General features: G+C 48.1%; 1 protein-coding gene across 2 annotated transcripts; it reads right to left on the bottom strand.

Moving 5' to 3' along the window:
• Positions 1-2009: 2009 nt before the first annotated feature.
• Tysnd1 (trypsin like peroxisomal matrix peptidase 1) lies at positions 2010-10617 on the bottom strand. Of its 2 annotated transcripts, XM_048338937.1 has the most exons (4): positions 9248-10582; positions 7590-7720; positions 6562-6747; positions 2010-2898 (listed from the first exon to the last, which is right to left on the bottom strand). In XM_048338937.1, the coding sequence occupies exons 1-4, from the start codon at positions 10402-10404 to the stop codon at positions 2681-2683; spliced, it is 1692 nt and encodes a 563-aa protein (XP_048194894.1). In that variant the 5' UTR covers positions 10405-10582; the 3' UTR covers positions 2010-2680. The 2 variants fall into 2 exon arrangements, with proteins under 2 accessions (XP_048194894.1, XP_048194895.1); XM_048338938.1 differs by lacking the exon at positions 6562-6747 and having other exon boundaries at positions 9248-10617.
• Between the last annotated feature and the right edge of the window lie 4441 nt (positions 10618-15058).

Consider the following 15058-nt stretch of genomic DNA (forward strand, 5'->3'; position numbering starts at 1 on the left):
TTGATCCAGGGCATGGTCTCATGCAACCTTCTGTGCTTCTCCTTACACATCACTCCTCTTTGCCCACCCAGCAGTGTCCATAGCTTTGGAACTGAAAAACAGGGCTGACTACTGAACAAAGGACTTTTGTCTTTAACTTCTAGATGCCAAAAGTTGTGGGAAGGAGTGATGGTTGGGATGGTGAAACCTTGGCAGTTCCACTTCTCAGAAGCTTGCTTCATGGAGACAGCAAGCACATTGTATACCAGACAATCAAAGAGGAAGAAGAGACAGCTCTGCCAGGCCTGAGGACATTCCCAACACAGAGCAAGAGGCCATCCTGCTGCCCCAGGGCTGGCGGAGCCTTAAGTGACCAGTTAACTTGGGGTCCAGGTCTACTGCTAGGACAAATAGACCCCCAAACATAATGTCTCAACAACTGAAGGGCATTTCCTGCTGGATGTCAGTTCCAGGCCAGGGGTGCCTCGTTCGGTCATCAGGAACCATGCTAAAGGAAGCTGTGCTCTCCGTTGCACATGGCTTCCAAGGGTTCTTTTAGGCATTGCCTCCATCCCCACCAGGAACATGATGGTAATTGCCAAGAAAAGGTCAATAGGAGGTTCTTATAGTCCTGGCCTATTAGTGGTTCACCCTCATTTCATGAGCTGCTATTCCTGGACACACCTTAGTGTGTGTCCAAGAAGTAAACGGATGTTGGTGCAAAGCTAACCAGGTCTTAGGACTCCAGGCCCCAGACTCAGTGCCACAGGAAGGAGCCTGGATCCCTTGATCATTCTTGCATAAGAACTAACCTTCCCTTCTTGGTCAGATACTACTTCAAACTTCATATGAACAGTAAACTTCTATTGTGTTCCATCACGAAAATGAGGAGTATGTTTTTCTGAACTGTCCTGAATCATCTTACTCAATACCCTGTCTGCCTGAGGCTCCAGATCCCTACACTTATCAGTCATCCATCACTATCCCAACCAAAAATACCAGCACTGTTCCACTTTCCTCTCTGTGACCTCACCCCACATCCTCTACTTCTTGTGGGACTTCCCGTACCCACCAGTCCTGCCTTAGCCATTTCCTCTACAAAGCCTGTGTAACTGGTCCTGGGGCCTCAGTTTCACTCTTTTCTAATTTCCTCTCTACTTATCACTCAGAAAAATCAAATGGCTTTATCTTTCTTGTCCCACCTCCTGCTACTCTCAGCCTGAAACATCTTCCCTATCTCCAGCCTGTTGTTTCCTGAATGCTCCTGCCACAGTCCAGCACCAGAGCCACATTGATGAAACCTCCCCCATCTTTGGGTCTCTGGACATAATCTACACACACAGCTGCCCTGCTCACTGTACTCATGTACAGACCCACCAATCTCCCCAGAATAACCTGTGAGCACCTTGCTAGCCCCCCACTACCACTGATTTGCCATAAGCCTTCTCTTGCCAGAACCTTGATTGCTCCTAATCTGTAAAGGGACCAAAGCCACCACAGGCACTCCTGTGGTTTTCCAGAGTGAGCATTCAAATAAAGAATAAAGCACTTCAAGACCATGCTCTTCCTGCCTGGATTAACCCCTGCCTTCTCCGGATGGCATTCAGTGGGCTGGTGAACATCCTTTCTCCAGGGCCCAGGGCAACATGCACATCCCTGAGGAGGTTGATCTTGGCTCCATTACTCTGACCTCATTCACCCTGTTTTAGTTTTTGTGGTGCCAGGGAAGGAAGCCAAGGCCTCACACCTGCTAGGAAAGTGCTGCCTACTCCGAGAGTTAAACCCGAAACTTTTGATATAAGCATATCCCAGGCATTCTGTACACACCTGCTGCCAGGCCAAGATCACCATCTTCTAGGATCCCCATGTTCTAAGCAAGTCCCAGTATAGCTAGTCAGGCCAGCCCAACAGAGGCATCCCACACAATGAACTCCTTCTGTGTACCTGCACAGAAGGATGTGTTTTCTAGTTTAGTGTCATTCAAACTGCACTCTGGAGGAAAAAACTGACATATAGAAGCAGAAAGTCTGTCCAGTAGATTGTTTATTCCCAAGTCCCAACCACACATGCTATTTTCAAAAATGCCTGGGACTGGTCTGTGGGCTAGAAAACGAAGGCACTGTGTAAATGAAGGCCCAGGCATCCTGGCTTGCAGGAACCCTGCTTCCCACACCTGTGGCACTGCAAGGACACACTCCTGTTCATTCCCTCATCTATGTTCCTAAGAGTAGGGTCTCTGTGCTGATGTATTCTGAACAAACTCAACTGGCTTGCCACTCCCGACTGCAGAGAGGCAGCTCATGGGCTCTGCCCCAGGGAAGCAGTGGCTCCAGGCAGCAAGTGGCCGTCAAGCGAATAGACGCCCAATCAAAGCTGGTCTTGTCTTCCTCAGCATCTGCCTGCCAGGACTAGGGCCTTCATGCAATTGGACTGGAGTCCTCAGAAGGGAAAATCACATAGGTAAGCCTAGTCCATGGGACAGAGATGGGGCTCAAGAAAGCACCCCAAAGTGGATCCCATCACACTCAAAGAAAGTCTGTGCGAGGAGTCTGCACCAGGCCCAGAGCCCCAGTCCAGACAAGAGCCATGGGTGGAGACCTGTAGTCACCCAGCTGGACCCCAGATCCTATGACTGTCAACCACCTCCACATCACTTCCCAAAGCATAAAATGGTCCCTCTTATCCAGAGGGCAACACAGCCTCAGAGCTTGCTCCGTGGGGCCTGGGGCAGGGGCTGCTGCAGCCGCCACACCACTCTGACTGGCTCAGCGGCTTGGTCCAGCTCCCGGAAGCCACCAAGGTCACCAGTCTGACTGTACTGCCTCAGGGCAGGCTGGAGCACCGTGATGGGAATGCTGAAGTTTAGGTGCGGGTAGGTGGCCCCTGTGTTATTGTCCCGGGTGTTGCTGGTGACCATGCCTGTTGGAAAACCAGAGAACAATATAAGTAAGCCAGGGGATAAGGAGCCACTGGGGACTGTTAGGACCCCACGAGACAGACAATGAATGTCTGGCCATGAACATTTGTTCGGCATACTCTGCCCTCTTCCCAGCCTCCTTCATACCAGCCAGATCTAATACATGGTCACTTTTTATCCTTCTTTCCTGTTTAATGAAGCATCTTCCTGATATTTAGAAAACTGTCCAGCACAAAGTAGGTCTTCAAAAATTACTTGCTGAAGGAATGAATAAATGAACCAGATCTACAGACATGTTTTTCTCAGTGTATATTATTAAGGTAATTTTACACTTAAAGAGGCTTCACCCAAAGAGTTGTTTTTGTTGCCTTTCACTCAGCTTTCCCCTTGGGTAACATGTTATCACCAAATACTTATCAAGACCAAAAAGCTCACTCTGGTACAACATTACTGATGAGACTGCAAAACTGCTTGGATTGCAGTTTTTTGTTCTTTCTTTTCCAGTATCCCACATCCTTCCTAAATTTCTTCTCATCCAAGCCAGCTCCTTAGGCTGTCCTTACCTTGTGGCCTGGATACTTGGAAGACTGCAGGGCAGTTACTTTTTCAAATGGCTTTCAGGTAGATCCCTATAGAAGCAATGTTTCCTTCCCAGGGCATTCTATCAGGAGGCATCCGGTGTTTATCTTTTTTTTTTTTTTTTTTTTTGGCCAGTCCTGGGGCTTGGACTCTGGGCCTGAGCACTGTCCCTGGCTTCTTTTTGCTCAAGGCTAGCACTCTGCCACTTGAGCCACAGCGCCACTTCTGGCCATTTTCTGTATATGTGGTGCTGGGGAATCGAACCCAGGGCCTCATGTATATGAGGCAGGCACTCTTGCCACTAGGCCATATCCCCAGCCCCGGTGTTTATCTTAATACTCAGTGTTTGCAGCACTGGGGATTGAACCCAGGGCCTCATCCATGCCAGGCAAACACTCAACCATGGAGCTATACCCAAATACTCAACCACTGAGCTACACCCCAACCCTTATATTGAGTACTGGTGATGCTAACCTTGATCATTTGGCTAAGCTGACATCTACTAGGCCTCTCCCCCAAAAATGAGCAATTCTTTTGTAAGCACTAAATATTCCATAGAAAACACTGAAGTTGCACAAATGCTGTTTCTACTTAACTTTCTTTCTTTTTCTTTTTTTTTTTTTTTTTGCCAGTCCTGGGGCTTGAACTCAGGGCCTGAGCACTATCCCTGGCTTCTTTTTGCTCAAGGCTAGTACTCTGCCACTTGAGCCACAGAGTCACTTCTGACATTTTCTATATATGTAGTGCTGAGGAATCAAACCCAGGGCTTCATGTATACAAGGCAAGCACTCTTGCCACTAGGCCATATTCCCAGCCCTCTACTTAAATTTCACACACCATTTTATAGTACCCATCCTTTTATAATTAGCACATGAGAACATGGTGTCTTAACAGCGATTTCCTACTTTCCTCATTTCTTCCTCTACATTTATTCACTGGAATTGTGTAAAGAGCTGGAGCTTGTCTCCATTTCTGAACTTACTTGCTTGTATCAGGGTGGACTTGCACATATTCACACTTCTTTGGTTTATAATTGCATACTAGTGCTACCTGTTTTGTTGTTAGACCTGTTCCAATAGGAGCCCCTTCCAGTTGGCTCCTAGTCAACATCTGACATGCCCCATTTGATGTTGCCTTTAGCTCTTTCTTCCTGGACAAGAAACTCCAGGATCATCTTGGATTTTCCTTGTCCAAGCCCTGGAATCAGCCAGTTCTTGGTTCCTTTGTCAGAGGACAGCATTTAGAAACCAGTCTGGATTATAAGTGTGCTCAGCATTGCTCCTTACTTACCATTCTCAGTGGACAGAGCTAAAAGACATGTGTATCTATACAAACTTATACATACAAGTCTGTGTTTATTTCTGTATCCATGTATCTGTCAACTAGGACATATGACAAATTACTCTAGGAATGATATAACCTCACTGAGGGCAAAGAGAGGCATGCAGTCCAGTAGTAGAACATTTGTCTAGCATACACAAAGCCCTGGGTTTGATCCCAGCACTGAGAGGGGAAAAAAAAAACCCAAAACAACAATGCACCAATGCACAGAAACATTCAATTCTACTTGCTACAGTTGATGGCCCAGGGGATGGGAATGGCAATTCTAAAACTACTTTAACTGTATACTACGGTTGAACAAAGACATAAACAGATGATAGAAAGCAACAGCAAGGTTTCTAATTACCTAAAAAAAAGTTATAAAGGCAGGCAGAAATAATAAAGGCTACTAGCACAGCCTAAGTGGTGCTCTATAGAGAGCCTTAGAGGTTTCCAAAGGAATGCACAATTTGCTTTGCTACCTAAAAACACTCTAGTTTTTGTTTTTTGCCTTTTTGTTTTGATGCTAGAATTAAGCAGGACCTTGTGAATGGTCGCTCTACCACTGAGCTACATGCCCAGACCTCTGTTTTCAAAATTTTATTAGTTACTACAGTTGAATTCTTTTCTTAAAATCCTAGCCACTTTGGAGGTTGCAAATGGGAGGTTCTCTTTTTCAGCACAGCCTGGGCAGGAAAGTTCAAGAGGACCCTTCTTAACCCATGGCTGGCACAGTGCTACATGTTCGGTACTATGTGTCCTAAACTAAGTGGGGGGATGAGGCAGGAGGTTCACAGCTCCAGGTGAGCTCATGTAGCAAAGTCTCTAAGACTTCCTCTCCACAGAGCAAAACTGCACACAGGACCCATGCCTGTGATCCCAATAACTACAGGAAGCCTGAAATAGGTGGATCTTAGTCCAGGGACATATCTGGACAGGAAGATCCTATCTCAAAAACAACCATCAAGGGCTGGGAATGTGGCTTAGTGGTAGAGTGCTTGCCTACCATGCATGAAGCCCTGGGTTCAATTCCTCAGTACACATAAACAGAAAAAGCCAAAAGTGGTACCGTGGCTCAAGTGGCAGAGTGCTAGCCTTGAGCAAAAGAAGCTCAGGGACAGTGCTCAGGCACTGAGTTCAAGCTCCAGGGCTGGCAAAAATAAAAATAAATTTAAAATAGCCAGCAAGAAATGGGTGAAGGTGAGGGGGTGACTCAGAAGTATATTGTGAGGCCCTTTACCTCAAACCCCAGCACAGGAAAAAAGAAAAAAACAATTTAACTACCACAAACCAAAATAAATAAATCGTCATAGCTTTTTGTGACATGAGACTTACTTTCCCTCATGGTCATAGTCTGCTACAGCTGGGCAGTCATCCCCTGTCATCCTACCCCTTACCTCTGCTCCCACTATCCTCGCCCTGCACCTTGCACTCATGTATCACCTGGCCAGCTTCTGTAGACTTCTGAGTTTGTGAACCTTAGATTTTCATCTAACTCTTGAATTTCATAGAACAAATGAATAAGAGACTTACCAAAGGCCATGAAGTGGGTTGGTGGCAGAGAAGGGCTCAGGGCCCAGATATCTTCCCTCTTAGCTCAGCATCCCTTCCTCTCCACCCTCAAAGACACAACATCCTGAAAACTTTGGCTAACTAACTCTGGGGGGGTGGTCTTCCCAGAGGGTCTTCCAAGAGCTACAGCACCTGCTGGTAGGACTGAGTATTTGACAAGGGGAAGGTTGAGAAAAGGCCAAGGAGATGATTACCCAGGAGGCCCCCTGAATGGGTAGAGAAGAGGGGTCCCCCACTGGAGCCACCATGCACGGCACATGTGGTCTGCAGCATCACTGGGGTGTCGTCCACCTGCACCACAGCTGACAGGATGCCTGAGGTCACAGAGGGCCCACAGGCCTGACCGAAGATGCCAAAGCCCACCACACTGACAGCCTCACCTGCCAGGAAGGAAAAGAGAATGCAGCTAGAGACTCTGTTCTGGTAGGATTTGGCCCCTTGCACCTCCCACCTACACAAAAGTCCAAATTTCTGCTCAGATACTCCCCTGCAGGCAGCCCTTCCCATGTGCCCTGAAGGAAGTGATCATTGAAAACCATTGCTTCCAGGCATCAAGCTGGTCCCCAGTCCTTGTTCCCTTGCTATACTTGGCAGTCACTTGGAGTTCCTGTCACTGACCTAGGAGCTCATGTGGAATTAACACTCATTTCCTCCTGGGACTAATCTCTTAGTGAAAGGACGTACTGATGGTTACTGTAATATAAGTGTGAATGGGGCCTGTTACCCAGTCCTCACTATAGCCAGGGGCAATGTGCAGCCCTGTTTGACACAAGTGGAAAGTGAGCAGAGAACAATTAATCATTCTGTCCAAAGGTACCAGTGGCAGAAGGGTGATGCTAATCCAGAGATTGGTCTTCTATCACATCACTCTGCCACCACAAAATAGGACATATGGTACCTATGTGGCAGCAACTCAAGCCTTGTTTCCTAAATCACGCCAAGGGAGTCTTGAAGGTGCCACACACTTTTCTGACCAGCCTCAAGTGTTACAAAAGACCCAGAACCCTGACACCACACTGCTGCCAGTCCTGGGGTAGGATGACATACATGGAGGCCTCAGCAAGAATCTAGCAATGCCACCATAGCTCATTAGTTCAGCAGGGGTGGGACAGGGAGCTGGCTGCCTGGTCTGGCATGGTTAGAGGACCCAACATGAACTCTCTTTCCTGGGGTCCAGCTCTTCCCAAATAGGCCCTCCAGCACACTATGCCCTGTCCTTTACCTTCATGGAAGTGCTCAGCAGGCACAGGTCTGGGGATACCATCCAGGTCTTCCTCTAGCCTCACAACTGCTATGTCATAGGGAGATGTTTCCTGGGTGGCAAATACCACATGTCCCCAGATTGCAACATTCCTGGAAGCAAAGGAAACAGGCTTGCTTTCTGACCCCTCAGCCCTGGAGATGACAAAGGAGATGAGAGTAGTGATAAAATCAGGGACTTGAGGTCAGGAAATCTGGATGTAGATGTCAGCCCTGGAATCTACCAGTCAGCAGCTCTGGGTATGAGACTTAGGCAAGCATGCTCTACCAATGTAATCAACTGTGCAAAGCTTCTTCTACCTCACCATAATAAATGATCTCAGGTAAGCACTGTAGGCCAGGCCTAGTATGATATAGCCCTATCATCCAGGCAGTGGTATTATCCTCATTTTAGATGGTGCAAATGAGGCCCAGAGAGATTAAGTAGCCTACCCAAAGTCATGGAGTAGAGCAAGAAGCAGGGCCAGGGAAAACACACAGAACTCTTCTTCACTGCCTCACTGACTCTGAACAATCCAGTTGATGAGTGGACAGCATGTGCTTTTACCTTCCTTAGTCCCAGTTTAGAACCATGCTAACATTTCATAGCACATTATGTCCCAAGATCTATCTTGTCCAAGACTGTACATGTCAACTTATGAGAGACTACTATTTAGTGACTTTCCCACACTCACTCAGGGGCATCTCACTACATTCTGCAGGGGTAGATTCCACTAGAACTGGTGGCTTCCTTTAAGGCCAGAGTGGAGGGGACAGTAAAGTTGAGGGGAGGGTAGAGTTGAGGGGAGGGTCGTACCACAGGGCCATCTTCTTCATCAGTTTTCCCTTTCATGGAGGACTATTCTGGGTTACCTGTATTATGTTAATCTCAAGGATTCAGCAGAGGGATTGGAAAGGCTGGCCTGCAAGGCTGGGTTGAACCAGAAATAGGGAAAGGTAGCCATTAACACCAAGGTGTTAGCTTTGGCTTGAGGGTACACAGGAATCAGAACATGCTAGAAATTCAAACTGGTAAGTCAAAGCCAATGTCCTTACTGCCAGAGCAAATCCAAGTAAAGGAGGGCAAGGGTGACATTCTCTGCAAAGGGAACAAAGGATTAAAGTCTCAGCCTGGCTGCCCACCAGGGCCACACAGAGACTGTCCAGAACACATCTGTCTACCTGGAAAACACCAGAACCTAATTAGGTAGAACCCCACATCTGTAATTTTTATGCACAAAGGACAACTCTGGCTAGGCTCTAAGGAAAACCTGAGGAATATATATCAGGCCCACCCCATAACTCCCAGGGATTTCACCACCACTTCCAGAGCTGAAGTGAGCAGGGTAAGGAATCTGGTCAAAGGACTCAGTGGGATGCAAGGTGCAGGAGTAGGAGACTGAGAGGCTGCCCAGAAGAACCTCAGGCTGACCAGTCCTACATGCCTGGGACACACAGACTCCAGTTTATTGGAGCTTGTTACCTTGCCCTGCCTGGAGGCTGGGAGCCCCACACCTAGATTTTGGATAAGAGGAAGGTCCCATGTCTCACCCACATTGCAAGCCCAAAGCACTGAGAAGGGCAGAGGCCTCCACTGTCCTCACCTGAAACCCCACTAAGGAGAAGCATGGAAGGCCTTACTTGGGGGCAGTGGAGTGAACCAAGACCCTGGCCATCTCCCGCGGGGCCACATGCCGGCAGGTCACCACGAGACGAGGTGCTACGGCCACTCCGGATCCCCAGACAGTACCGCACTCCACCAGCACGGCTGCAGCTGCCCACGGAGGTCCAGGGTCTTGCAGGCCCCGTGGGGCGCCCACCTCGGGCGGCAGAAGGGCGGCGAGGGCAGCAGAGTCGGGGGCCAGGCTGGAGAGCGCGGCGCGGGCGGCGTGGAGCAGCGGGGCGGCGGCACAGAGCAATGTGAGGCCCACCCACTCGCGGGCCTTCCAGCAGAGCGGCGCGGCCACCAGCGCCACCAGCGCCCCCGCGGGTCTCGCGGCGAACACGCCGCCGCCCTCGGTGCCGGGCAGACAGCGAGCGTCGGTGAGCAGCAGCGGGCCGGCCGCGTTGCTGAGCACGCCGCGGCTCAGCGTGTTGAGGAAGATGTCCGGGCAGAAGGCCCCGAATGGGGAGCCGCAGGCCAGCAGCGGCGCGCCCTTGGGCACGCTCCCCAGAGGAGCCACGGCCACCACCGGCCCGCCGCCCTCCTCGGCCTGCAGGCCGGGCTGCACGCGCAGCAGCGCGAACCAACCAAGCGCTCTCAGCTGGTCCTCTTCCTCTTCCTCCGACACCTCGTCGTCGGGTGCTGCGCTCACAAAGTGCCAGTGCTCGGCCGCCTCGCCTCCGAAGAGGCGTGTGAAGTGGGCCCGGAAAGCAGGGCAGCTCAGCAACAGCAGCAACTTGGCTGGGCGCGGGGGCTGCAGGGGCCGTCCGCGGGGCCGGCTGGGGGCGCTGGGCTCGAGGCCGGCGCAGCGGGGCATGCTCAGGCCCGGGCGGCTCGGCTCCGCGCGGACAGCGGGGCTCTCAGCCGTTGGCCCCCACTGCACGTGGAGGCGCAGGTCGTCGCCACAACTGTCGCCCGGCAGGAACGCGGTGCCGGCTGCAGTCAGGACCCCACTGCCGGCGCGTAGGAACGGGGTGAAGATGCCCCCGTGGCACAGCACCAGGCCCGGGCTCCGACTCAGGATTACCCCGCTGCAGCTCCACCAGCCGGCTTTGGAATGCCCGGCCCGGGAGGCGCTCACCACACAGCCCGCCTGCTCAGCCGCCCTCATGGAGGGCCCCCACTGCCGCCCCATGGCCTGCGGCACCTGGTTTTGGGGGGGGGGGTCTTCTCGAGGACGAACCAGCAGACCAGGAACTCAGCAACGGCAGCCACAGCTGGACGCGCCGGGCGCAAGCACTGACTCAGGTCTTCCTCGTCCAGCCGGATTGGCTGGGCCCCAGCAGACCCGACCCGATTGGCTGGGCATGGTGCCGAACCTGGATTGGCTGCTAATCCTGCCTCCCCCGCCCCCTTTGTTTGACCCAACTTGCGGGATTTAGAAAAGCAGATGGGACCAGGACTACCAGCCCGGGAGACGGAGGTGTGTAGTCTCACGTGGAGAATGGGGTGGGACGGAAGGAGTGGAGGGTGGCTTCCTCCAAGTCTAGTCTCCGATGTTTGTTGGGTTTTCAGAAAGGGTAATAAACAACACTGACGTGGCCAAACTTGGCCAAAATGGAGCCTCGGCATACGAGTTAGGTGACCTTTGGCCTCTGACCCCTGAGATAAAATGGGCTAAGGGAATCCTTGACCGATTTACAATGTATTTTCATTTTTTGAAGTAAATCCTAAAGCAGTCCACTAGGAGGCACGAGAATCACAAAATTACTAAGGACTTTTTGTTACCAAAGCCTCAAAAAGACAAATTTCATAGAAACGATTTGTCCTAAACTTAACTAATCTTTAAATTGACCACAATTAACAGTAGCTAAAGTAAAGCAATTTTAACCATAGGGCCATACATTTTTTAGTACAAACATGTCACATAACACTCAGGATTTATGTTAGGCTGAAGTCCAAGCCCTTTTCCTTTAAGAGGCCATAATGAAAACAGTTCAAGTTTTGTGGGTTATACAATCTGTCTTAAAACAAAAAAACAAAACTTACTTCTGCAACTAAGCAAAGAACTCCGGACTATGACCCATCGTCTACGTAGATTATTACAAGACAGAATATGGTTAAGACACTTGCACATCCATCTTCACTGCTGCACTATCACAATAGCCAAGTTACAGAAACATCCCAGATACCCTACAACAGATGAGTGGATCGATAAAACGTGGTACCTATATACAATGGAATTTTACTCATCTATTAGGAAGAATGTCATTTGTAGAGAAGTAGATGGACCTCAAACAAATAATGCTAAGTGAAGTAAGCCAAACTCAGAGATGATACGTTTTCTCTATGTTTTTGCTTTGGGTTTTCTTTTTAAGCAGGGAAAGGATATGTGCAGAAAGCACGGACAAAGTAATCATGCTGTTTAGTATACACTATGTGGAAAATGACCTATGTAATTTGTGAGCAGGGATAGGAGGAGAAAACTGGGGGAAATGAAATGGTAACCCCTCTGTACAACGATGATTTTTTTTTTTAAACAAACTGATCTCTGGGCTGGGAATATGAAGCCCTGGGTTCAATTCCTCAGCACCATATATATAGAAAAAGCCAGAAGTGGCACTGTGGCTCCAGTGGTAGAGTGCTAGCCTTGAGCAAAAAGAAGCCAGGGTGGGGCTGGGGATATGGCCTAGTGGCAAGAGTGCCTGCCTCATATACATGAGGCCCTGGGTTCGATTCCCCAGCACCACATATACAGAAAACAGCTAGAAGTGGCACTGTGGCTCAAGTGACAGAGTGCTAGCCTTGAGAAAAAAGAAGCCAGGGACAGTGCTCAGGCCCAGAGTCCAAGCCCCAGGACTGGCCAAAAAAAAAAAAAAAAGAAGCAGCCAGGGACAGTGCTCAGGCCCTGAGTTCAAGCCCCAGGATTGGCAACAAAACAAAACAAAAAAACTAACCTCTGCAGTTGCAGCCCACCAAGATTAGTGAGGGCTGCATTCCAATGAAAAGTCAATTTAAATTTCAAATATTTATAAATTTCAAACATTTATGTATCACAAAATTGCATTAAGTTCTCTTCAACCATTTAAAAGTATAAAAGATAAAACTTTTTAGCTCACAGGTCATAAACAAGCCAGCAGGAAAGATTTAGCCCACAAACCAAAGCTAGCCATCTCTAATACAGGACTATATGATTAAAATTGTTCTACTTTGGGCTGGGAATATGGCTTAGTGGTAAGAGTGCTTGCTTAACTTGCATGAAGCCCTGGGTTCAATTCCTCAGTACACATAAACAGAAAAAAGCCGAAAGTGGCACTGCGGCTCAAGAGGTAGAGTGCTAGCCTTGAGCATAAAGAAGCCAGGGACAGTGCTCAGACCCTGAGTTCAAGCCTCAGGACTGGCCAAAAAATAATATTGTTCTACTTTACTGTTAATTATGGTCAATTTACAGGGCAGTTTGATTTAGGACAAATAGTTCCCATCCAATTTGCTGGATTGAGGCTTTTGGCTAACATAAAACTTCCCTAGTTGAGGAGGGCAGGTGAGTATGAAGTCATGTTTGGAGGGACTTAAACACTCATCACGGGTGGGGATATGGCCTAGTGGCAAGAGTGCTTGCCTCATATACATGAGGCCCTGGGTTCAATTCCTCAGCACCACATATACAGAAAATGGCCAGAAGTGGCGCTGTGGCTCAAGTGGCAGAGTGCTAGCCTTGAGCAAAAAGAAGCCAGGGACAGTGCTCAGGTCCTGAGTTCAAGCCCCGGGACTGGTAAAAAAAAAAACACTCATCACCAGCTAAACATTCTATGACAGTCCAATTTATCAATGTCACTTTTACTAGTACATATCTGTGTATTAATGACAAAATGTTCAGTTGCTATTTAAGTCAATTTATAAGGGAATATGTGCCCATACTGGTTTGAACTTCTAGCTTGTAACTTCTAGGGCTTGTAGCTCTAGCTTATTAGTTTTTTCACTCAAGGCTAGTCCTCTACCACTTATGCTATACCTCCACTTCCAAGCTTCTTACTCGTTGAAAGGAGATAATCATGGACTTTTCTGCCCAAAGTTGGCAGATCCTCAGATCTCAGCCTCTTAAGTAACTAGGATTTATAAACTTAAGCCCCAGCTGCATGAATTCTTCAAATAAAATTAGTAATCCTAGCTACTCAGGGGGTATTGCAGTTCAAAGCCAGCCTGGGAAGGAAAGTCCCTAGACTCATCTCCAATTAACCACCAGAAAAACCGGAAGTGGTGTTGTGGCTCAAGTGGTATAGCGCTAGCTAACAAGCTCAAGGACAGTGCCCAGGCCCTGAGTTCAAGCCCCACAACTGACAAAAAAAAAAAAATTAAAGCTACCTAGTATATCCCCAATGCTTCCAAAACTGCTGGTAGGACAAATCTACTTAAGAGAAACAGCTATACATGACACAAGACTGAAGTTAACCAACCTTCCCTACAGCAGAACATTTTACTTTTATGACTCAGAAGATGGTTTGATCACAGCATAATCTCTTACCCCAACTTCCTAGCAATTAAGACTTTCCTTCTCTCTAGGGTCCAGTGATTCTCCCTTAATGACGCCCAAGCCTCCAGCACTAACTGTTATACGTCAAGTTTTTCTGTGTTTATGGCAGGCCACACTGCAGAGAAATCCCAAGTCACGGCCAGCAGCAGCCAAGATGCTGGGCTGGGCTCACTGGCTCAGCTTTTGTTTTTGTTTTTGTTACCAGTCCCAGGGCTTGAACTCAGGGCCTGAGCACTGTCCCTGGCTTCTTTTTGCTCAAGGCTAGCACTCTACCACTTGAGCCACAGTGCCACTTCCGGCTTTTTTTGTGTATGTGGTGCTAAGGAATTGAACCCAGGGCTTCATGTATACAAGGCAAGCACTTTACCAGTAGGCCATATTCCCAGCCCCTGGCTCAGCTTTTAATCCTCATTCTACTATGCTTCAAGGAAAACACATCTTTACTCAAACCTCCTCATAATAAGAAAGGACAACAGGACACCTCCAGTGATGGAATTCTTTTAAGAACCTGTTGCTTTGCTTCCATTTTATTTGTCCTAGTACTTTAACTTTGGAATCTCATTTGATTTTTTTTCTAAAAGCAAAGTTTCTAGTACTAGCATCTGGTAAATGCACAAGCAAATTCTTTCCCTGTTTGCCACACATGAAGCATTCTATTGGATTCACTCCAATGTGTGAAGTGATGAGGGAAATAACTAAACTGGACTCTGTCCTTGCTACAATGTCAATTAGAGATTCTTTCCAAGCATCTGCCATCAACACTCTGTTGCAAACATGACCAATCACCCTGGACCCACAACATGCTGTGACATATTCAAATGGTATTAAATTTACTACCAACCTTTTTCCTCTCCTGGTAGCAAAGTCCAATTTTAAAGTTTCTCACATCCACACAAAATTTTTCTTCCTTCAAGTAGGAAGAACTTGTTTTTCCTTCCCCAAACAGATGACATCATATGCTCAAACAGATCAAAGTAATTTTTAAAAATAACAACAAATACCAAGTTTTTGTTTTAGCTTTTTATTAAAATGTTTAGGATACAGATTGACTTTCTTTTTTGTAAATGACTGTTTTACTTTTGCTGAAACAGGACATATGCACACTCTGATAAAACACAATGAAGAATCTCAATGAGAGTTCCTGTAAAGACTCGGACCCTCTGTGGAGCCGAGCTCCTCACAGCAGCTTCTTTATGAAGGAGTTCTGTGGGCAAGAAACACACTGCTGCCACTGGGCTTCTCAACAACCTCTTTCTCCAGTGGCCAAAACAAACCACTTTCACAAAGAGCTGCCTTATGTAGAGCCCAGTTTTCTAGC

Source organism: Perognathus longimembris, chromosome 2 (assembly GCF_023159225.1).
Source record: "Perognathus longimembris pacificus isolate PPM17 chromosome 2, ASM2315922v1, whole genome shotgun sequence".
NCBI classification, from domain to species: domain Eukaryota; kingdom Metazoa; phylum Chordata; class Mammalia; order Rodentia; family Heteromyidae; genus Perognathus; species Perognathus longimembris.